General features: G+C 39.2%; 1 protein-coding gene across 26 annotated transcripts in view; it reads right to left on the reverse strand.

Annotated features, from left to right (window-relative positions):
* The window catches only part of MAGI1 (membrane associated guanylate kinase, WW and PDZ domain containing 1), a 525,907-nt gene that overhangs the window by 59,408 nt on the left and 441,248 nt on the right, over window positions 1–25,251 (reverse strand). For all 26 annotated transcript variants that reach the window (XR_015695875.1, XM_087708837.1, XM_087708839.1 and 23 more), the window contains one exon: window positions 12,250–12,281. Coding sequence is in view for 25 of the 26 variants with exons in the window: in XM_087708837.1 (XP_087564963.1) it covers window positions 12,250–12,281 (32 nt within the window). In the remaining variant the exon portion in view is untranslated. The remainder of the gene's footprint in view (window positions 1–12,249; window positions 12,282–25,251) is intronic.

Below are 25,251 nucleotides of genomic sequence, written 5' to 3' on the forward strand. Positions count from 1 at the left end.
TTTATAACTTCGAACTCTCCGTAAACAAATGGTTGTAAGATAAGGACTACCTGCACTCAACTTTTATCCATTCATTTTCTTAAAAGCTACCTGATTTGAAGGATTCCGTGTCGCCTACCATACACCAGACAAAATAGAAATAATATGATAGGAAACAACATCAAGCAAACTAGAATCGAAGGGGGGAAGAGAATAAGATGGCAAATGCAGCAGATATCCCAAAACATCCCGCTGCAAAGGCTTGCAGTGTTCACCACTCTCTGAATGACTGTTAAGGAGGCTCCATTTAGCTCCTCAGCAGTACATTATTCTAGGGGGGAATGGGCCAACTCGCTGCAGCCAACTCATCATGGCCAACATGCTGCAGGACAACTTGGCCAACTTGCCGTGGGACAATTTAACAATTCTATTTGATTATTTAAAATAAATAAAAATTATTTTATTTTTTGCCATTCACATTTCATTCTGTCCCTCCTTTTGCATCCTTTTTTAAATGATTCTATCCCACCATTTCTTTGATATTAGTGTGATACTTATCCCGCAGTGAGTTGTCCCATGGTGGGTTGGCCGTGGCAAGTTGGCCATGACGAGTTGGCCAAATTGTCGTAGACCTACATAAGAAGCAGGATACTCACGCCCCCTCCTTAGAACTCTTAGCATCCCAATTTGGGATGAACACACTGGATGAGTCAGATCTATCTGAAGATACCTATCCTACAGGTATTCTGCAGATACCTATGGCTTATAGGTTAAAGCAAGCACTCAAAATTGTACTCAGAAGCCTACTGGAAGGAAACACAGCACTTTCAAAAGCAAAGTTAGGTAGCACTGGTGCCTCTCACCCACGACTAGGCAGGCTGCTGCATTCTATCCAATTGCTCCTTCTGGGTAGTCTTCAATAGCAATAGCAATAGCAGTTAGACTTATATACCGCTTCATAGGGCTTTCAGCTCTCTCTAAGCGGTTTACAGAGTCAGCATATTGCCCCCAACAACAATCCGGGTCCTCATTTTACCCACCTCGGAAGGATGGAAGGCTGAGTCAACCCTGAGCCGGTGAGATTTGAACAGCCGAACTGCAGAACTGCAGTCAGCTGAAGTAGCCTGCAGTGCTGCATTTAACCACTGCGCCACCTCGGCTCCTTCAAGGGCAGCCCCATGTAGAGCACTGCAGTATAAAATTTGAGAGATGATGAAGGCATGGGTAACCACTGCCAGGTCATCCTGCTCCATGCATCCTGTTGCAGCACAGCAAAGTATCCCTTCCCATGGATTCCACACACCTATTAGTAGCTGTGAGTTGTGAAAGCGGCCACGTCCATTCAGGGGAGAACCATTGAAAACCAATCCTTTTCTGTTCCAGCTCTATACATGATATGCAAACACACCACCAATAGTCAGTAATGTGAAAAGCCATTCAAGAGGTCAAATATAGGTAAATGTAGGTAGCAGCCATGTACTATCCCTCTAAAACAGACCATCCATCAGAGCAACCATGTGGTCCAGACCATCTGTTGTCTTTAGAACAGTCTGGAGTTGAAACCTCATCATTGCCTCAATAATTTGCCCTAAGAAGAAGAGGCTGAAGTAGGCAGCCCATAGCAAGAGTTGCCACATGCAGGAAGAAGGCATATAATGCCCTCTTCAAAGGTAGAACCAAAGGTGGGATGCTACCGGTTCGCACCAGTTCAGATGAACCGGTAATAAAAATTGCGATTTGGTCAGCAAACTGGTAGAGTTGGCAGGCTTTCCATGCCCCCGAACTGGCTCCCCGCTCGACGCGGCATATTTTTTAAACATTTTTTTATGTTCTGCACATGCACAGACCAATTTACAGGCAACTGTGCACGCGTGCAGAGCGTACTGGCAGTACCACTGGCATAAACCCACTCCCTTGGTGAGTTGACGTAAGATCTAACCTTCTGCCCCACCTCTAATACCTCTGGGACGGTACCTGAGGTAGAGCAAGAATCAATCCTACAAGTGGCAGAACTCAAACCACAAATCACCCTGTTCATTTTCTCAGAGTTCACAAACCTAAATGAATCCTGGGTTAAACTGTTAGATTCTACCCAAGTCATTGTTGATTCTCTCCACGTGGAGTGGGCAGAACAAACAGGAGTGGTCTTATGTGTGGAAATATTTGCCACATCTTATTACAACCTTCAGTAACAGCTTCCTGTTTTCTACACACCAAGAGGGCATGAGTCAAAAATAGCTGCAGGGACATCACCTACAGTGAGAATGAGAAGAAAGGCCACTGTCCCCTTTATCACTATGGTGGAAAGTCAACCATGCTCTTATTCATATATGACCACAATGCTATGGAACAATAACAACCCAGGCTTTGCAGTGATGAGTAAAATCTAAGAAGTACAAATGAGCATAGAAAAATAAAGCAACTTTTAATATTGCTTTATATGACTGAAAGTGCTATTTTGTTTTAAATGAATACAAGTGTATTTCTTGAGGAGGTGTAGCAATTCCAAAAGCAAAAATTGTTTTGTGGCTTTATTGACACATTGCAGAAGCTTTTGTCCCCATCAGTGACATTTTTCTAAAATGATATACTCCCAACAGATGTAAAAAAAATTAACTTCAAATGACATTTGGAATAACATTAGCTAGCTCTCCTTTCTCAAGTGCTACATTTTCTGTTGCTTAAATGTGGCCAATTTTCTCCTTATCAGGTATGACTAATTCACACCTTGTTTTTTAAAAAAATACATATACTGTGAAAACAACCTTTGGATGTAGACAATTGCTTTTTCTTCAAGTACAACAGCATAAAACATTTTAGTTGCCCTTTTGAGTGTTCCCACTTAAGTATGCCCACAGGAATTAAGGCATGGGAGGGGAATCATTCCAAAAGGTGGTTGCCAAATTTAAAAGTGGGAAAGCAAAAGAGAAGCAAAACAGCAAACTATAGGAACTAAACCATTGCTTAATCAACTTAATCAACTTCTAAGACTTTGCTCTCGCTACCTTGCTTTTCTTCTGTCCATTCCAATACATAGTAAGGAAGCTAGAGAGATGGAGAAAGAGAGAGAAAGTGAGAGAGATTGAGATTGTCAGACCAGGTGAAAGGTTAAGGCATTATATTTGGACTGAAGAAACCCCTTTAATGGCAATTCACTCAATGACTTTGTCCCTGTCTTTCTTCTCTCTTAGTCTCAAATTATCTCACAAGCTTGTTGTGTCATAAAACGTAGGGGACATACATTTTATGGCACATCTTAAGATTTCAGAGAAGGTGGATAGAACTGTGACGAAACCAACCACTCAACCAGTCACCCAATTAAATTTATTTTTAGAATAAGGTAGTAATTCAAGAGAGACAACTGCCTATAGCACTTTGCTTTTTTTCTCAGAGGCACCTAGAGATGGCAAATAAAGAAATAATAACATATGCTACCACTATGGCTGGGACATGATCAAATATCAACAGGACAATCAGTGGAAAATAGAGAATTGGTCCCACCTGCTCTGACCAGCTTACAGTGAAGACAAATTTAAGAAGTAATAAAAATAATGTTGTTTCACATGATCTAACAATAGTTTTGGCATAGAGATTTAGAGATTTTAGAGATTTTATTAACATTTGTAGGCCGCCCTTTTCCCTGAGGGGACTCAGGGCGGCTCACATAAAATCAGGGAGGGGAAATACAACGATGACATAGACACATATAATAAAAGTAATAAGCAACATACATTCATCATTCGGGAGGGGCAACTATCCTTGTCCCCAGGCCTGACGGGCTAGCCAGTTCTTCAAGGCTGTGCGGAAGGCCTGGACGGTGGTGAGGGTACGAATCTCCACGGGGAGTTCGTTCCAAAGGGTCGGGGCATAGATTTAGGACCGCTGAAAACTTTTCAAGATCAGAAGTATTTGTCACTTTCCCTTGTTTAACTGAATGATACAAAGCACAGGCGTCAAACTCACCATGTCACATTGAGGTCACATGAGTTTTCCCCATTCACAGAGCTGGGATGGGCGTGGCCTGCACGCGACCTGCACAGGCTGCCAGTTTTACATCCCTGATAAAGATTCAAACCGGATTTCCAGATCACAACTTACTTAACTACTGAGTAAGTCAGAATTGGTTGGATTTATACATCATTTGATGAAAAATCAAACCGCATTATGTTTTGGCATGATGAATGAACTCCAGTTCAAAAATATTAACAAAGTAAAAACATTTGGTAACTTCTTTAGAATCTTTCTATGTCAGAAATCTACTCTGTTTCCCCAAAAATAAGACCTCCCCGGATAATAAGCCCAATTGGGTTTTTGAGCACATGCACTATAATAAGCCCTCCCCCCAAAATAAGCCTTCCCTGAAAATATTGCAATACAGCAGCAGCCATGAGGTGACCATCTCGCCACCATATGCACCTCAAAAAAAAAAGACCTCCCCAAAAATAAAGCCAAGTGCTTATTTCGGGGGACAAAATAAAATAAGATCCTCTCTTATTTTCGGGGAAACACGGAAGTATCAATGTGAAAATATCCATATGCATATTTTGAACTGTTTAAAGTAGGGAATTTCTTTAATTAGTTAATTTATATGGCTGCCCACTTACAAAAAGTGACTGAGAGGTTAAAACTTCTCCAAAGAATATTAGAAATTAAAAAAAAAAACATAATGCATATGAGACAAAATCGTTCAAAACCAACAATGCCCTAAAAACAAATTGTAGGAAGCTTCAATTCAGAGATTTGATACGAGAGTAATTTGACTGAAATCATCAATCAAATTGAATCTTTGAACTAAATCAATGAGTTAAATCAAGTATAGGTGCCTTCAAATCAATTCAATGAACTTTTGCACATACACAAATGACCCTTATCTTCCAAAACTGCAAATCCAAATCAAAGGAAAACACAAACGCATAGGAAAACACACACTTCAAGCAAATTGATTTGAACTACAAATCTGAATTGGATCAGCGCTGATTTATATACCCTATTAGAGAAACTTAAAAAAAAAAAGGTCTACTTCTCCTTCACTTTCAAAAATGTCTTGGAAATTTCAGCACTCAAATTTTATTTAATAAGGCTAAACAGAAAGTTTAGAGGGCATGTCTAGAGGAAACAGAATAATTATATGTGAAAATGACAAATGTGGCCATGACTATTATTACAATAGATTGTCACAACCATAATAATTTGTTGTCATAAGATCCAGCATGCTTATAGGGAAGAGGACCAATATAGGCAGGGAAAATGAAGATATGTCGTCAAAATGTAAAAATAAAGATATTATGTATGAACTCCATTTCAGTTTTGAGCTTTAAATATACAATGGAGTAATGTAATATTTACACCAAATACTGAGACTTTCAATAAGTCTTCTACCTTATTCTGACTGATACAACAGGAATCTTATTTAAATTATTTCCTTGTCTGGGATAAAAAGAATGCTATCTCTTCTCCACTAATTAAAATTTGTTTCCCAATTATGATTTATGGATTTGTTTTCCCTTTAAGTTCCTTGTTTAATAAGTCCTTACATCATTTAGTGCTTCTAAAACACTAACTCATTTTATTTATTTATCCATCAATCAAATTTATATAGCTATTCATCACACAAAAACTGAGTCTGGATAGTGTACTTAAACCAATAGATATATGAAGTCATTATTAAAATATAAAAACCACAAGGCACACAAAAGAATGAATGCATGAAGGCAGAATTTTGAAATTACCCATAAATGATCCCAACCTTGCCCTCTCAGTTCGTTTATGAACTTTGCTTAATAAGAAGTAGTAACATGGTCCAGTGAGCAAATAGGTACTGAACCAAGTCAAGGCAATAAACAGAATGCAGAAGTGGGAGGAGCCTATGCACCACCATTTTCCTCTAGCCAAAATTATTCTCAAGACTCATACTTCACTTTGTGCTTTAAGAGTTGCACTGTATAAGTATTCCAATGCTATGCAGCTGCCAGATTTCTTTGCCTATTTGCTTTCTCTTTGAAATAATGGAGTTTACCTTGAGGTCGCAAGCCATTGACAACTGTATACCACAGAGAGCATAGAAGAATGCAAAGAGACACTATGACTCTAGCATGAAGAGAGGGAATGCCATTTTCTAATGTTTATTTGGAAATACACAGTTTTGGTGTTATGTACAGAATTGATTGTGTGAAAAAGCATATTCCTGCTACAGAATATTCTGGTGTCTTCCCAACATTTTCTTGGTTTTGCCCATGATGCATCATTCTGGAAGTCATTCATTAATTTCCAGTAGTAAATATGAAACTGGAGTAAAATTCTTTGATGAGAACACAAAGTTTTACAGTGTTGCTATTCAATTACTATCCTATGCAAGTTTTGTTTTACATATTTGAGTGCCAGCCATTTTAACTGAAAAACTGCAGCCAAATCTCTAATGACTGTGCTATATGTAAACTGAAACCAATCTCCAGGTCTACAATTAGTCTTAGGAATTTGATAAAACGATCCAGGAAAAAATCCACAATAATAATAAATGTGCTAGTCTTTATGATAGCGGACTTTTTACTCTTAAGGCTAAAAAAGATCTTGCTTGATATTTTGATACCCTGTCCTATGCTGTAGTCACAAAAGCTCTATCAAGCTAAGTAGAAAAAAAGATTAAAAGGGTAAATGTATGAACTGTATACCTAACTAAAACATAAGATTTGAATGACGGTTGCATGATACTGTATATGTTATATGAGCAAGAGGTAGACTATTGAGCTTGATGAGAAGATAACCTCCTTCCAAGCTAATTTCTGTTGCCTATAAAAATCTAGACATATCTTTAATAGTGGGCAGCAGTCTTCTTGAAATACTCCGTTTTTTGCCCCAAAATGATGCAATGTCTTATTATAGTCCATGGTTCAATCCTACTTTTTCCTTAGTTTCAGTACTTTGGTGCTTTCATTCCAAATGGAAATGCCACACAATTCTATTTGTGTGGCAAGAGCCGAGGTGGCGCAGTGGTTAGAGTGCAGTACTGCAGGCCACTTCAGCTGACTGCTATCTGCAGTTCAGCGGTTCAAATCTCACCGACTCAAGGTTCACTCAGCCTTCCATCCTTCCGAGGTGGGTAAAATGAGGACCCGGATTGTTGTTGGGGGCAATATGCTGACTCTGTAAACCGCTTAGAGAGGGCTGAAAGCCCTATGAAGCGGTATATAAGTCTAACTGCTATTGCTATTTTTCTGGAATGGCAGCAGTGATTTTGGCTCTGGTCACATTTATTTATCTGGAACTCAAAGAAAGGCAGCCAAATGCAACAGCATCATTTGGTTATCTGGCAAATTGCATTGGCTCGTTAGAACTATGTAGGATTTCCAGGATAACTCTTAGAATGAAAAAAAATGTGAAAAAATAACTATATAACATATTCAAAAATATCTACAGGAAGATTTTGTCCATGCCATGAAGATGGAAATCATTAGATATTTTGCTTCTCAACTGGCACTGGTTTATGTTCTAAAAAAATCCTGCATACAATCAATCGAAGGCCAAGTGAAATCAATTTTGTGATTTCATTTCATATAAAAGGTACAGCATCTCATAAATAAATGGGAAAAAGTCTTCCCAAAAAAATGGTGTCCTTGAGAAAAAGAGTGGACGTGTATTCGTCTTCTTCCTTCATGGTACTTGCAAGTCTAGAAGATTGCTTCTGTTTCAATGGCATTTCCAGTGTTAATAACATGAGCATAAATGCAACATATACAATTTTTATATACAGTATCTTCACCATTTCAAGCATCCTATGAAATAACAGCTACAGTATTCCATCTTTCTCTAGGCTGGTGCTTTCCAAAATTGCCAACCAATAAACACTACTTTTTAAAGTTCAAACACCTGGAAGGCATCCGTAGAATATTGAAGACTACAATATTCATTTGTAGTTAAGGGTGCTTTTTTTATAACTGATTTTATGATGGAGATGAACGTAACTCTTTATTCACACGCTTCTACCAAGTGGTAGAAGACTACTCCAAATCAGTTACAGCAGCAGATTCAGAGCAGTAAAGAGAATTGAGGGACCATGACTTCTGTGAGAACTTCCATTTTCCATGTAACTTTTTCTTTTGACTTGCCTTATGATCTTTCCATTAGTAACAACCAATAGATACATCCTTCTCTACTGATTCTTATCATATGACTGAAGTAATATTATCAGTGTTTATCTGATTCACCTGGCAAAATGGTTGGTTGCCCTTACTCATTCTACATACGCAGTTGTAGCATATAGCATTACCACTTGTCATCTGAAAATGACTAAGTTGATCATTTCCATAGCAGTTACAGAGCTCCCCTATTTGTCATAGTGACTAAGGTATCTTCATTCCACTTAGTAGGCAACATTAATTTTTCCTCTATTTTTATATGATGATTAAGCATGGATGTGGATCTTTGAATGTGGAGCAAGTGATAGTGAGCTGCAGCTCATGAAAGCTTATGCCTTTTAATGAAAATGGTCAGTTGGCAAATGTGCTACCAAACTCCTGATTTTTTGCCACTGCAAGTTTGCACAACTTTCCTCCTACAATGACTTTTTTTTTGTATTTATGAAAAGCTAAGTCCATTTGTTTTTCACAAGCAGATGCATTCGGTTTTATTTAGATGACAACTCCCATCATATTCCCATCATACTCATGATGCAATGTAATATTGTGACCAAGCTTGAAAAATGCTCAGGAAAATCACTCCTACTATCAATCTCACCAGGTAAACCAGACTATGAAATCAACTCCACAGGAAAGCAAAAACTACTTTCCTTGAGACTGGCTAATAAAATCTTACAAGTTTGATTTTTCTGTACCTCATGGCTTCAGTGAATTGGGGAGTGCCTGAACCACTTCTTGTTTTACTCGGGTGTTGTGGAGTTTAAAAATGTTCCAGTCCCTTGTGCCTGAACTTTTCTGTCACAGTCATCTTCCTTACTCTTTAAGCCTACCAACAGGCTTGGATATCATAGACAGTAGTGGTCATTTAGGTGACTGAAGCCAACTCCCTACTCAGTGCTGGGAACCATGTTAAAACATTGAAGTCTCCAGTGAAGTCATCAAGAACTGAAGAAGCTTCTTGCATGAGAAGCGAAATGTTTTCAAGGAAAAAAAACCATAAGAAAGTCCAGTTGTCTTGTGGAAAAGCACATTTGGGACAACCATGACCTGGATGGTGGAGAATCTCCGTAGACATTCATCCCAGTGAAGGGAAGTTCACCACCTCTCTGAGCAATTAATTCCACAATCAAATTGCTCTTCCTGTTAGGAACCTCAACTGCAATCTGCCTTCTTGCAGCTTGAATTCCATGCCTAACCTTATAGGATGACAGAGAAGGGATTCTGATATTCGTTGTCCTCGGGTCTTTGAAGAGGGCTCCTACGCCCCTACTTGATCTTTCCTTCTTAAGTCTAAGTATTTCTAGGTCCTTCAGTTTCTCTCTTCATACTTAGGACTTAGATTCTGATCCCTTGATCATACTCCTTGTCATTCTCTCAGCACGATACTCAGGGTGGGACCTGACCAATGCAGAATATAACATTAACATCATGATGTCTGTCTGGAGTTGTTATCCCCATAGCATAACTGATTGAGAAAGCAAAGGTTTGCTAAGGTGTATTTTTTAAATTTAATTCAACCTACCGAGGGAAAGGGTGGCCACGAGAGGAAGCTCCACATTGCTCACAGAATAACAGCTAATCTATTATTGATCAAGAAATAATTAGTGTTTAAGGGACTCTTGGAAACAAAAACTAGGAAGGTGGAAGGAGAAAAGAAACACAACTGCCAGACCATGTTAGTAGCCGCTGGGGACTTCAAGGGCAAAGAGGGGGTCTGTCATCCTGGAAAGCTGTCAACAAGTAGATTTCATCCAATAACAGCAACCAGCTGGATAATATTATACAGCGTTTTCAAGGATTGGATTCAGAAAAAAATCCCATGGGGGGGTGGGAGAGAAGGGTGGATCATTACACGTCTAGAGAAAACAGCTTCAAGCATTAGCAATATGGATTCCCAGAGTGCATACTTTTAATTCCCCCCCTCCATATTTTAAAACATCCCTGTTACAATATTGTGATTGATTTTATCTCTAGTGACATAAAGAAAAATCTCCCGAGATCTCATCTTTCTGATTCTTGCTACCAGCAAAATGATACCTTCAGATAAAGCCGTTTTATTATTAAAACATAAACACAACACAAACACACACACAGACATACACACACACACAAATCAGCACTGTATTATTGAATTACTGCTCCATTTGGAAAGTCTTTTTTTTTTTAATGAAATGATATTTTCTGAAGAATTTCCCTCTTCTGAAAGGGATGAAAAAAAAAGGAGGCGTGGCATGTCCTCTCAGCAATGCAACATTCCAAGACTCCCCATTCCCCCCACCACCCTTTATGTAAAGAATTGACTCTTGAGACAGATGGACAGGGAGGTGAATGAAAAGAAGGAGCAGCCCTAGAATGACAGCTGTTTGTAAACAATCTCTTTGTTCACTTGGCAGAATGATCCAAATCCTCTCTCAATGGATCTCAAATTTCATACAGAAGATTTTGAAGCTTCTTACGAATTCCTAGAGCTACTCATCAGGCAGGCAAATGGGACAGCCTCTCAATTAGTAGAGGAGGTGTTCCTGGAACTTAAGTGAAGGGAGAAGACTCTCGCACCAAAGTTTTGGATCCATTCATCAGGTTTTACTGAATTCCAGGGATAGGGAAAAATGGGGAGGGGAAGCAGGAAGGGTTACCGTTTCTGCTTGCCTGCCCATTCCCCACCCACATTTTGCATACCTGCTTCCATTTTAACCAAAGGCTAAATCCTTGGCTGACAGTGACACAAAATTAAACCCAGAGTATGTGGGATTTGAGACAGACTACAAATTGTCCTTGTCCGTCTTACCCATGTTAAAACAAGCCTGATCGTAGTACAGGCCAGGGGACTTGGGTGACTTCAATCAGCCCAGGCTTAAGCCAGGAGAAACCACATTCATTTTATCAGGGTTTGCCTTGCAAAAAGTTGCACTGAGACTAGCAAGGGATTTCGGCACATCTCCCCCATTTGCCACACATGGGGGTCTCATCCTAAGGAGCCCTAGGAGAATCGGCTGCAAAGTTTGGCAGAATCTCTTGTGACTGCCATCCTCTCCTTCTCTGCCACCCAGAGACTGAATGGCTGGAGATCACCCCTGTCTGCTTCCTTACCCATCATCCAACAAATGAGAAAACTTTCCTCCCACAGAAGCTAACTCCCTAGAAAAACCAAGGTAATTTACATTATTCCTCTGGGTCTGCCTGTGTAGGTCTGCAACATTGCCCGTTTTAATTACACTTCTCTGCAATCACCTCCACGCTATTAGCTAACACGTCAACCAGGTAACTGTTCTGCAAAGAAACAAGATTAGCAAGGACAATACAATATTGATCCCTCCCTTCTTTCTCTTCTTGATCAAAAAAAAAAGGCAAAAGAGAAGGAAAATCCAACCTGCAGCATTCCAAATGCTGCTAAATCCGAGCGAGAACAATAAAGGATGATTTCCCTACCCAAAGAAAACTGCTTCACACAAGCAAAATGCCGAGGCAGCTCATTGCAGCTACGGGGAAACAACAAAGATACTTTTTTCTTAAATTGATAAAAAGGGATTTTTCTCTCTGGTAATACTGTTAGGCAGCCACCCCCAAGATTCCCCCCCCCCAATGCATTATTCATAATAGATAGCACATTAAAAAGCTGAAAACCATTGTAGTCATTGATAGGGAGTACTATCTTTAGAGCGGGGAAACAAACCTTCAACACCGGAAAAGAAAGAAAGAAAGAAAGAAAGAAAGAAAGAAAGAAAGAAAGAAAGAAAGAAAGAAAGAAAGAAAGAAAGAAAGAAAGAGAAAGGGCACTTCAAGCCTAAATTAAATGCCTCCATAGCCCAATATTAAAAGAAGAAATATGTTAAGTTACTAAACTGATTTCAAGGCAAGCCTTCCCACCCGCACCAATTTCATTAACCACTTTCTGCCCTGCCTCCCCCACCCCCTTTCAGCAAAAGCCATGCCAAGCAATTAGTGCAGCCATAAAATGGTTATCGGGCAACTTTCAAAGGGACTAGCTAAGGTTGGGGGGGGGGGGATGGGGATTAGGATTGGGAGGCGGCTGCATAGATCTAGCTTCCCACCTTATTTTTATCTGTATTTCAAGAAACGCCCACCCACGCCCCAGACAAAAATAATCAAACAGGTTTAGTAGCTGAAAAGTGCTTACCGACTTTGGGCTCTTCTTAGGGGCTGGCAATCCTGCAAAAGATGGCAACAAGGAGAAAAAGAGAGGATTAGCATATAGATCTTTACCTTCCTGAAGGAAAAACAAAAAAAAAACCCCAAGCCTTAGGTGTATCATCCAAACATAGCCATCTGCAGAGTTATGTCAGATGTTTCTGGAGCACCGGAGTTGCCAGTCTGTTCATATCGAATCAAAGCACAGCTTTTTTTTTTCCAAGGGTGGGGGTGTGTGGAGTTGGTGCGAGGAGAGGAATGAGAGAGAGAGAGAGAGAGAAAGAGAGAGAGGGGGAGGGAGGGAGGGAGAGGGAAAGAGAGAGAGAGAGAGAGAGAGTGCGTGTAGGGGGAGGAGATCTATCTGCATTAGCTATGCTGACTTGTGCTGCAGCAGCCTGGAGGCTGGAGAAAGAAATTCACAGACCTCAGCGGCCTGGGAAATTGAACACTTGGATAGAATCTCAAATGCTCCCCTGGATTAAGAGAGATTTAGCTTACAATTAAGCTGAGGATATTACCTTTTGATGCAAGCGGCGTGTGAAATTTATCAGACCAATTGGAAAGGTGGTTGGGGTGGTGCATAAATAAAAGGACGGTGATGAAGATAGATAGATAGATAGATAGATAGATAGATAGATAGATAGATAGATAGATAGATAAAGATGATAGATAAACAGACAGAGACAGGCAGACAGACAGGATCCTAAACACTTTAACAAAGGGCAAAAAGCGTTTGAGACTTCTTGTCACCAACGCATGGATGAAACAAAAGCCAAAGCCGAGAAAGAACAAAGGAAGACAACATTTTAATGAAAAGCAAGGTCAATTATTACGGTGGATGCTACTGGCAACCCCCCTAAGTTTCTTGCCAAGTCTAGTCTGCATCATTGTACGAGGAGACTCTCAGCTAGCCATGCTGTGCAGAGTACAGAAGATTCACAATGAATGCACCACTAAGTATGCCTGAATAAAGAAAGGTGAAAAAGAACCGCTAAGGAACAGAAGGAGGGATGAAAATGCAAATAAGAAAAACCTTTAAAACTCAGTGGAGAAGCCCAGAAGAGGTATTTGCATTTTGAACATAGACCCTTAAAACTGCTGTGCATTTCTTTTTCTTTTTCTTTTCGTTTGTGCGTGTGTGTGTGTGTGCGTGTGTGTGTGTGTGTGTGTGTGATGGGATGAAGAGATTTTCCTTGTCACCACTTTTTGTACTACAATGTCCAGATGGAAATGAGATTTCGTGCTTATGTGAGCTGATTGGTTTAACAAAAAAAAAAAAGGGGGGGGGAGAGAAAACTAGATCCCTAACCTGATGGGAGAAAGGTAAGGAACAACAACAAAAAAATAAATAAATAAAAACCAGAAAAACTTACAGTGGAACAAGTGGCCAAAGTTTCAGATATAGATCCTCACACTCAGTGTTATAATGTAAAAAAGAACTCAATGCGTTTCCTTCCTTTTAAAGAATTACCTCTTTAGTGTATTGTGATAACCCAATGCTAAAGATTACACGCCTGACTTAAAAAGAGAGTAACACAAAGAACTGATCATGTATCCCCATCAAACAATACAGACTTGTTGCTAATAAACCACTATGATCCACGCCACTAAGTCGTCATCCCCTGAGCCTGTAGAGTAAAGCCCTCCAAATTATGGCTCCCTTTGATCAGAACACTAGCCACCAACAGGGATAAACACTGAATTAAATGCTTTTAGTTCTGATTTGCTCATGCTAAGAGCAGGGCTGCTTTCTCCGCATATTGTCCATATCATCACATTTTCTACACCCTAAATTGTCTATTGACAGTAATTGTAGCTAGGAAACAGTAGCAGGGTGCATGCTCAAACTGCATTTTCGAGCAACTGCCTAGAAATCCTTTTGTTGAGAGCACTTACTGACGTTAACGAGCTGACTTGGGGTCGTATGGTACTGAAAAATTAATTAATTAAAACAATTACTTTTGAAGGAGTCTGTGCTTATAAAGCCCTTCCTGTGGCAGGTTACTCGAAGGAAAGAAATGTGATGGTCCCTAAAGAACAAACAAGCCAGAAATATGTTCCCTCTTATAATAAAATCTGCAAATTCTTCAGGGCAAGCAATATTGAAACATACTACAGATAGCTCAAGACTTACAATTGGATTCCAGTCTATAGACTGGAATGTCTGTTGCTAAAACAGACAACATTCATGAGTCATGTCTGATTTTATGACTGTTTTTGCCATGGTTATTAAGTGATTCATATAGTTGTTAAGCAAATCTGGCTTCTCCTATTAACTTTATATTTGTTGAAAGTCAGATGGGAAATGATCCTATGACACACACCACCCCCCAGGCTCTGCAACTATCATAACTACATCCCAAGCTCTTGAATTTTGATCACGTGATCACGGGTACTCTGTGATAGCTATAAGTGTGAGGACGAGGCGTAAGTCACTTTTTCAGGGCCTTCGCAACTTTCGATGGTTGCTAAATGCATGAATGTAAATGAAGGACTCTTGGTATTCTTAATCTTTCTCCCTCTTTGGCCTCTACTGGAGTATAGGCTCAAAAAACATCAGAAAACAGGTCAAATTAAATATGCAAAGTGCAAAAGTCAGTTTTGCTGAATAGTAATTGGTTTCAATGTAGCTTTGCAAAATGCCAACCCAGAATTGCTGAGAATTTTGGCCTGGTGGTTCAGAGCAACTTTGCCAGAATGTCAGCTTTTGTTGGTTCACTTCCTTTGCAAACTGACTTCATCTGAAATATATAGATGGACAGACCACCTTAGCTTTATAGCCATACCTTATTGTTCTACGAGGCACCTTGTGAAATCAGTCTAAACCTCTGGCTCCAAACAATAATACATATTTTTTTCAATTGTGGTGTTTGGTTTACTTCCACTTGCTGTGGAAGTAGGCATCTGATTGCTTACTCCAAATAATAAACCAGGTTTCTCAGTCATTCTGAGTTAGCATTCTTGGGTGATGACCATCAGGAAGAGCACATTTCCATGGAACAGGTGTGAGAAATGAGAGCCGTAAATAATAACAGGAATTGCTGAGCATTTATCACTGGAGATTAAATTATTCAAAGCAGCTGAGATTAATGATCACAGCCATCCCTTAACTGTACTCATAGGGGGCTTTTTCTTGATGAGCTTTCTGTAGTTGACAGGAAATGTTGGGTGCTGCTGGATTCAATATACCCTTGTCCAATGATGGGTTGCAGGCGGTACACCCCGGTACGGGCGTACTGGAGCCCACCTGGAGCACAGGGTACCGTTCCGGTGCTCCGGAGGGCCCACTCACCTGCCTGAGCTCCTTACCTGTGCTTTAAGCCTTTGGTGCTTCCACGCATGCGCAGGGTGCATATGGCACCTGCGTGACACTCTGCCGAGTGTGCGATGGCAATTGTGATGTATGCGCACACTGCATGGGTCCATGTGGGTGACGCCGGGGCCGTTCCAACTGTACTGGTTGGAACGGAATCCGGAACCCACAACTGCCCTTGTCTTGCCTCTTCATAACATCCCACCCCATTCCTTTGGGATTGATAGGGGAGGAAGGAAGAACATCCTTGGTTAACTCTTAAATTGCTATCCTAAGAGAATCATAACCCTTTTGTGTAACTTTTTGTCCAAGGTATCTGAAATGTTTTTTTTTTTCCATTTTCCATTTAGACTTTATGATTAAAAAACCATCAGAGTTTTTTTAAATACTTCAAGAATCGTCAACCTTATTAGGAAAGTATTCAAGAGTGAAGAGCAAGCAGATTTAAATTAAAAAACCCAAATGAACTCTCAGTTTGTGGAGGAAATATGATCAACGGATGCACAAATTAGTAAATCTCAGTAATAATGAATGATACATTCCAGATTGTAACATCAGATGTAGTAGAACAGGGATGTCAAACACAAGGCCCGGGGGCTGGATCCGGCCCGCGGGCTGCCCTGGAAACAGTGAAGAATCGATCTGCGGGGGCTCTGCCAGCGAAAACTAGGAGGGCTGCACGTGTTTTCACTGGCAAAGAGTTGCAGTAGGCTGTTGCAGCCGAAAACAGAACTCAACAGAGGTATAGAATCAAGATCATGTAAAGTGTTAGTACCATTTTATAATACATTGGTAAGACCACACTTTGAATATTGTGTCCAGTTCTGGTCACCCTATTATAAAAAAAAACATGTTGAGATACTGGAAAGAATACAGAAAAGAGCAACAGATGCCTGGAGGCTAAACATATGAAGAATGGTTGCAGGATTTGGGTATATGAAGTGAAAAGCAAAACTAGGGGTTGACATGATGGCAGTGTCCAATATTGGAGAGGCTGGCCCAAGAAAGAGGGGGGTCAGCCTAAGCATCTGAAGGCAGGTGCAATGGATGGAAACTAATCAAGGAAAGAACCAATCGAGAATGAAGGAGAAATGTCCTGACAGTGAGAGCAATTGACCAGTGGAATGGCTTGCCTCCAGAAGTTGTGGGTGCTTCATCACTGGAGGCCTTTAAGAAGAGATTGGACTGCCATTTGACTGAAATGGTATAGTCCTCCTGCTTAAGCAGGGAATTGGATAGAAGACCTCCAACTCTAACACTTCTAACTCTGTTATTTTGTTAAATCACTTCATCTATATGCTTACTAGCCAGTCTCTCTTTCTTTCATGCGTCAGAGGAAACAGCTGGGAAGCACTAGTTATGTTTCCAACACAACTGCAGCTTATTTCCTGCTCTTGGTCCTGGATTAGGATTTTAGGATTTATTTTTGTTGCTGACCAGAGTGCACTTGGAGCAAAATAAAAAAATAATAATACATCCAGGGAGATCCAGATGCATGGCGATCTTAATTAATAAATTAATCATTCATTAACTTCAGAAGAATCTTATACTGCTAACTTCATTGGTTCTGGCAGAAGGATGGCAGATTATGCTGCAATATCATTTCCTTAGATAGCTATTAATTTATCACTAGAGGGACTACTGTATTTATCTTTAATCAAAGTTGGATGGACCTGAATAACAAAAAAAAGTCCAGTAGAAAAAGAAAAGGTAAAGGGGATATTGCTGTATACATTAAAAATAAAACAACTCAATAAGCACATTTATAAGGGACGGAGGAAGAAGTTTATTGAAACTCGTATAAGAAATATAAGAAATGAATATTTCTGGCATAGGTGATCCATCTAAATATGGAATACTGTCCTCTACTGGACATAAACATTCACAGTATTTTTTAAAATAAAGAAATCAAAGTCCATCCCAAAATAAGAGGCTGCAGGGGCTGTATAGAGGGTGTATATACCCATTATGTTCTTCACATACACAAAATGTCACTTTCCAATTACTGCTACATATGAGGCCCACCTGAAAACGAAGAAAACAGAACACATACACTAAACTAATCATTAGAAACATCTGAAGCAAAACATCCTGCTTAAACTTCATCATTAGTAAAAGTTTGCTTTTTTTCAGAAGCAACTGAGGGAAAATGGTAATTGGTAACTATTAATTTTTAAAAAAATCATCGTACTATAATTCGGCATTGTTCTTCATGCTTGCAATATAATGAATAGCTCTCAATGATGGAAATTCTGGCTGTAGTAATACTTTCTTTTTGCGTAGCATTTGTGCCCAGCTATTGAAGTGGAATATTTATTTTCTTTTAAAATAGTTGGCTTAGATTGTTCATGGATTTGTGAATCATACCCTAAAACACTTTAGGGCAGGAACGAATCAAATAACCATCCATATAATCAATGTGCTCATAGACGCTTCTTTTGTAACCTGCCACACTCCCTGTACCAAATGACTCTCTTACACTTTTCAAACATTATTTTAATCTTAAAGAATAGAAGTGGCACATGGCAAAGTAAATGTCAGCCTCCAGTGACATCTATTTCCAAGTACGACCATGAGTTCCAAATATAGCTCACCTGGGCAAATCACAGAAAGCTGCTGAGTTTCTCCACGTACTGAAAGAGAGAGGGGACATTCTCTCTCAGGTGGATCACTCTCAGGTGGGACAGCTTGCCCTAAAGGTAAAAGTGGCTGCCTTCCTTTCTGACATTAGGTTTGTTAAAACGTATTTATTACAGAAGTCCAATGTAGATCAGGCAGGGTAGAAAATGCAAAGCTAGCAAGGAGCGATGCTTTGGATGTATAGGATAACTTTACTACAGCCTTTGTCATATTATTTTAACTGTTGTTTCATTGTATATAGTAGTATATACTATACAGATCACTTAAGAAATATTTCTAACTTAGGAAGGATAAAGTTTCATAAACAATAGCAATAGCAATAGCAGTTAGACTTATATACCTCTTCATAGGGCTTTCAGCCCTCTCTAAGCAGTTTACAGAGTCAGCATATCGCCCCCACAGTCTGGGTCCTCATTTCACCCACCTCGGAAGGATGGAAGGCTGAGTCAACCTTGAGCCGGTGAAATTAGAACCGCTGAACTGCAGATAACAGTCAGCTGAAGTGGCCTGCAGTACTGCACCCTAACCACTGCGCCACCTCGGCTCTATAATCAAGACAATCAAGATTTCTTGAAAAACTAGAGAGGCTGAATAGCTACAGCCTAGTGCTCTGTTTGAAATATACCTTATACATTCAAAATCTACCCAGAAGAAAGATATGTAGTTAAAAAAAAAACAATCTACAGCAGGAGGAACGAGAACATAGAATTATAGGGTTGGAAGGGACTTTGGAGGCCTTCTAGACGACAGCAGCAGACTCTATTCCATTCTGGACAAATGGCAGTCTCTTCTTGAAAGCCTCCAGTGGTTGTTTCAAACCCACAGATTCTGGAGGTAAGGCATTCCACTGATTATTTTCACTGTCATGAAATTTCTCCTTGGTTCTAGGTTGGATCTGTCTTTAATGATCTTCCAATTCCTATCTTGCCCTTAGGTGCTTTGGATAATAGGTTGATTCCAGGGATGGGCTTCAAAAATTTTAGAAAGGGGTTCTCTGCTGGGTGGGTGTAGCCATGGTGGGCGTGGCGTAGTCGGCATCCTGCACCATGACAGGGCGTCATTTTTGCTGTCCCCAGGCTCTGGAGGCCCCCTAGAGGTCAGAAACGGGTCTGTTTCCGGTCCTCCTGAACAGCCGGTAGGCCCTCTGGAGGCATGCGCCCTGCACTTATCTCCATCCAAAACAAGTCACGTTGGGACTCCTGGGAGGGGTGGTGTGGTGTGGGAGGTGCCATCCAAGAGTGGGATTTGGGGGTTCTCCGAACTGCACAGAATCTTAGCTAGAGGTTCTCCCAAATCCCTGCAAACCCCCAGCAGCCCACCTCTGGTTGATTCCCTCTTCTCTGTGACAGCTCCTCAAGTATTGGAAGATTGCTCCTAGTCCTTCTCTTCATTAGACTAGACACACCTAGTTTCCTCAATTGTTCATCATATAGTTTAGCCTCCAGACCCCTTATCATTATTATCTATCATCTCTGCACCCTTTTTTAGGGTCTTAGCATCTTTTTTTTTTTTTTTTTTGGTTTGTTTCTTGGGTGACCAAAATTGGATGCAGTATTCCAAGTATGGTCTCACTGGTGCAATATAAAGTAGTGCTATCACTTCACGTGATCTTGAAGCCATCCCTCCGTTGATGCAACCTACTAGGACTGCATTAGTTATTTTGGCAGCTGCAGCACTGCTGGCACAATTCTGGTAAAATGGGGATATCCTTAATGGCTGCCATTTCATCAATGGGAAAGCCTCTGGAGCAATCATTTGCAAAAAAATGTTCACCCCCCCTCCCCCTTTAAGCATTTCAAAAAGTTCTCAGTCGACCATTGGGTTTGATGATTTTCTGTTTGCGTCTAGATTCACAGTTGTTGAATCAATATAGAAATTTTAAGTTGATTCTGTGCCTTGGAAACCTAAGCTTCTTAATGGGGGCTTCCTGGAGACCCAAGCATATTGGAATTCCCAAATGCTCTGCCCAGCTTTTCTAGGATTTTGGAATAAGGAACATTTTTTTATTTTGTGAAAGATAAGCTTCACTTTCACAAATGGACATCTGAAACAGCAATCAAACTTTTTAGTATAAAGGTGAACGGGCACATTACTGAGTAAATACACATCTATTTGTAGGACTTCTAAAAGAAAAAGAAGAAGCTCTTAATTATTTACACTAATGAGCAATAATGTTTTTTTTGTGTGTGGAGAAAGCAAGATACTAAATTAACTCTGCAGAAAATTTTGCCAGCAAAATCATATTATAGACTTTTAAAAGTCAAACAAAGCTTGATCTAAAAAGCAAAGAGGAAAAAAATCTTGATGTGTTGTTACTTCAACAAAATTACTTCTTTATGAAATAAAGTCAAATATATATAATTTATGAAAAGACGCATTGGCATGAGTGTATGCATCAAAAAAATCTTTGAATTTCATTTTCCTGCAAGAAAATCAACACTAATTCTTGTTAAATGCCGAGACAAAAATACTGAAGTGTTTTCTTGCATATAGACCTACGGATGACATCCTCTGGTATTCAACCTTCACAATCTGGTTTTATAAAACTTTAGCTTCTCTCATCTCGCATCTTGCACTCAACATGTCCTTGCCTCAAAACATTCAATTTTAATTTAATTCAATTCAGCTATTATGAATAAAGCCTTTGTTATATTTATAATACATTCATTTGATCATTTTTTTTAAAAAAAAGGTTATGAAATTTCACAAAACTTTAAAAACAGATGATTTTATATTACATGCTATATTCAGAAGTTTTATCTATACTTACTGTCCAACTTATTCACTAGGGATCCCTGAGTTCTCATATAATAGAGAGAGAAAATAAAAGCTGCCAAGTTACTCTAACTAAGCTATGATATCAGTTATAAATATTGGAAATGATATTAATACTACCCTGGAGCTGATACTCAAATACTTTGGCCACTAAATGAGAAAAAAAACCTGATGTTGGGAAAGATTGAAGGCAAAAGGGAAAGGAGATGGCAGGGGATTAGATGGTTAGATAGTTTAATTGATGGAACAAACATGAATTTGGGCAAACTCTGGGAAACAGTGAAAGACTGGTGGGCTTGGTGTGCTGTGGTCCATGAGGTCACGAAGAGTTGGAGATGACTTAGCAACTGAACAAGAACAATGCAATGAGGTAGAACACTTTTATACTAAACCTTAAATTGCTTAATTGTACTCTGTTGATTAAATCATAATTGAAAGGATTTACATATTGCTTTAAATCACAAATAAGAATTTAGTTAGATTCACAGATCATACTGAGTCAAACTCAAACAAATCACATTACTATTTAGCGCTGTATGGAAACATAGATTAAATACATTGATACCTCTTCTTTCCATCAAAAGTAGAACTATGCAATCAATTTGTGCAATATGTCTGAACTCATCAGATATAGACTGATGATGATGATGATGAACAATTAATCAATAGTTTCTGGAATTCAAAGAGAGAGCATTTGAGAACGACTAATAAAATTTGTTGAGATTTATATATTTTCAAAAACAAGGACAGACTTATAGGACATGAAAAAAAATGGGAGAAAATCTCCAGTGGGCCTAGGCACGCCTGTTCCATTAATGACTGAAGACAATCAATTAATGAAGCCAATTCTAGGCACACAGTTCACCCCCTTTGTGTTGAATTTTGTAGCTTTCAATGCGGCTGCTTAGTCAATCGCCCAGCTACAACCTTTATTTGAACCAAACACCGATTTTTCAACCTTCACAAATTATATATAGAAGCCACTTGTGACAAACATGACATTGCAATATGCTTTCAGCAAGGCAGAGTAAAATACTGTTTGTCTCTCCTAGCTGAGACAATCTAATGCCTGCTTGATTTACTGGTGTGTAAGTCATAACTGGGAAAATGGAGAATCTCACCTCTTGTTAAAACGTGCCTTGTTTAATACACAATATAAGGTTCTGCTGTGCCACCTTGTGTTATATTATATCACGTCTGCTAAAAAACACCAGGACAAAACTAGAGTCTGTAGGATTATACAGTTTTTATATTTGAAATCTCCAGTTAGGTCAACATCTCTGCTCCGCAGAGTTTCACACCCAAAGTGATGACTTAATTAAAACCTCATTATTCAGACCCAAAGGAGGGAGAAACTAAAACATTCTTTCAGCAGCTTAAAGGCCACTGGGTAGATTTATTGTACTATAAGTCTTAGTAGACTGAGTTTTATCAGGTGTAGCTGCAGAAGTCGGCTCTACTTTATGAAAGCTTAAGCCACAATAAATTTGTGATAGCCTTTAAGCTGTTCCAAGAATCCATGTGTTTTTTACTGCAATGGCGAGACCTGGCCACCCCTTAGAAATTTGCCAGAGATTTAAAGTTTTCAAATCTTGCGAATTGTTATTAGTTTCAGATCATTTTTCCTTCTTCCTGCAGCTCAAAGGAACCAGCTGATCAATTTCTGAGAAGATAAGCCTTTTCTGTTTTCAATTATTTCTAACCACCACCATAGTCACCTAGCAGCTGCATCCCTGAATTTTTCTCACATTTGCACAACAGCATCACTATGGGAAAAGCAACTGAACCCATTTTGATTATATTACCCTACAACCTGCAATTATTTTCCCATCACAATTACATGAATTGCCTTTCGGCTTAATTTTCTACAACTGACTCCGAGTGTTCTATGCAAACTTTAAATGGTTTGTGCAAGTTTTAGAAGACATGTGTTATTTGATATTTTAAAACTTGTACACAAATAAAAAGTTCTCAAAGTTATCCATATTGCTTTTGTCTGAATATTAAATGACTTGGAATATGTAAGTGGCTTTGTTAAATATTGATAATATTTACATCTGTCTCATTTGAGAAAGGATGCATTAATAAAATCAGATAATTCATGTACTTGTCCATTCTTCCTTTGCTCTAAATAAGTACTTAAGGTTTGCACTGACCTTAACCTATCACCCGGTACATTACAAGTAATGAATAATCAGTGTTGTCAATTCTGATAATGCCAATCATCTATCACATGGGAGAACACTTCGTCCAGTTGGCAATACCGTGTCTTACCCTGTGGAATTGACTAACGGATGAGAAGTACTGTTACAGATAAGGGAAGGTTCCTTAGGGATTGATGAAATGCTACGAGATACAGGCCTAGTGATTCTTTGATAGTAAAGATCAGGAACATTTTCAAAGAAATACAAGTGGGGAAATGAAGTGACTGGGATTTTTAAATATTAGAAAACCTAATGAAAGAATTTTCATTTAAGAACTTGCATACAAGCTACTGGTGAATTTAGAATGTAGAAAATTTAAAGGTGAACTTCAATAGTCTGTTTTGCATTCTGAAAAGACTGGGATGGGGAAGATCCACACCTTCCTTCTTCCACACACTTTAAAAGGAGTTTGACTGAAAAAAACAATGCAAGTTTGGTGGTTGATTATTTGAGACATGAAACCAACTTGTGATGTGCCAAAATGGAAAAAAAAAAGTACTTGACTCTTCAGAGTCAGTGTCTGGTTGCACACCTTTAGCTACATTAATTGCAAGTAAAATTTACAATAGGTGGTGATTGATTCTTAGATTACTTGTAAGGACTACTACCTCTCCAAAGCTAACTCCTACAACTCAGTAACATTTGAAGATTTTCAAGCACTATTACTTATTTCAGATCCTCCCATGTTTCTATGGTGTTTCTATCCAGACATGGACTTGGAAATTCTAAAAGAGTTTCATCTTCTTCATGCACTCTCTTGTTGATATGCCTGCATTCTTGGGTTCATTGTCTTGCTATCTGACCCACTTGCCCTTGAGAAGACAGATGGCTTAATATTTTCCTGCAGTATTCACTCATACAAAGCAAAAATTAATCTTTCCTTCAATGATGGCAAATCGCCCAGATTTTCAGACAGCAAAGCATACTTGAAACATAATGCTCTACCTCTATGCTTAACACAAGAGATATTATGAGAGTCCAATTGTGGATGGCAATGTTTGATGAGCATCAAACATAATTGTAGTCATACAGTCTGAAAATATGATGTATCTGTTCATAGAATATACCTCCAGAAGGCCTAGAAGGTAATTGAGAAATGTTTGGGCAATTTTGAGAAAAGCATTACTTTTTTTTTCTTAGTAAGCAATTGCTTCCACCTTATTTAATGAACATATTTTCATCCGGGTATTTGGTTTAAGGTAGAATCATGAACACCAACAATAGTGTCTTACAGATCCTTGGATGTTTTTTTTTTTAATGGGTTTTCTGTGACTTCCTGGATGGTTTTACGCTGCAATTCTAGAGTAATTTTGGCAGGACAATCACTCACAAGAAGATTCATGGGAACCCAAATCTTTTCCATTTCAAATCTATGCCTCTGACTGCGAGTCAATGGAGAACCAGACTTTCATATTTGCAATGAATCCTACTTGCTCTCACCTTTCTTCAATTAGTGGGGATATTTCAGTAAATTGTAACTTCCTGCTATTCTGACCTAATTTGTGGATAATGAAGCCATGGCTAAGGTTTGCTTCCAAATCTTGCCTCATTTGGAAGTAATGAATTATAGCTTCCCATTTTGACAGGAGCACTCCTGCCTTCTTCACTTGATTGTAATAATGGAAAAACAAAATGAAAGCTAAGGGCCTAGGGCAGTGATGGGCAACCTTTTTGGCGTGGTGTGTCAAAAATCAGCAAAAAATCGAGCATAACTCACGTTGTGTGTCACTTCGACAAAAACATAATTTTGCGCAATTTATAGTTTAAACTACAAAAATGTATAATTGCAATATATAATTGTATTTAATAAACCAAAAACAAATTATTTAACATACCTGCTTAGTAACTTCTTTGTTCATCAGTCGATTTCGTATGTTGCCCTTGATATTATTGAACTTGTTTGGGGTGCCGTGAACCAGGGCTGTGGAGTCGGCTGCTTCCAGCTCCACGTCCTCATCAACATGCCGCTCCAGCCCGCCCCAAGAGAACTCAGATATTCTCTTAATAATTGCATCTTTATTCTGCATATCGTGAAATAGAACTGGCGCACATCTTAGGA

Source organism: Thamnophis sirtalis, unplaced genomic scaffold (assembly GCF_051295495.1).
Source record: "Thamnophis sirtalis isolate CommonGarterSnake01/CBP01778 unplaced genomic scaffold, rThaSir2_p1.2 scaffold_3, whole genome shotgun sequence".
NCBI classification, from domain to species: domain Eukaryota; kingdom Metazoa; phylum Chordata; class Lepidosauria; order Squamata; family Natricidae; genus Thamnophis; species Thamnophis sirtalis.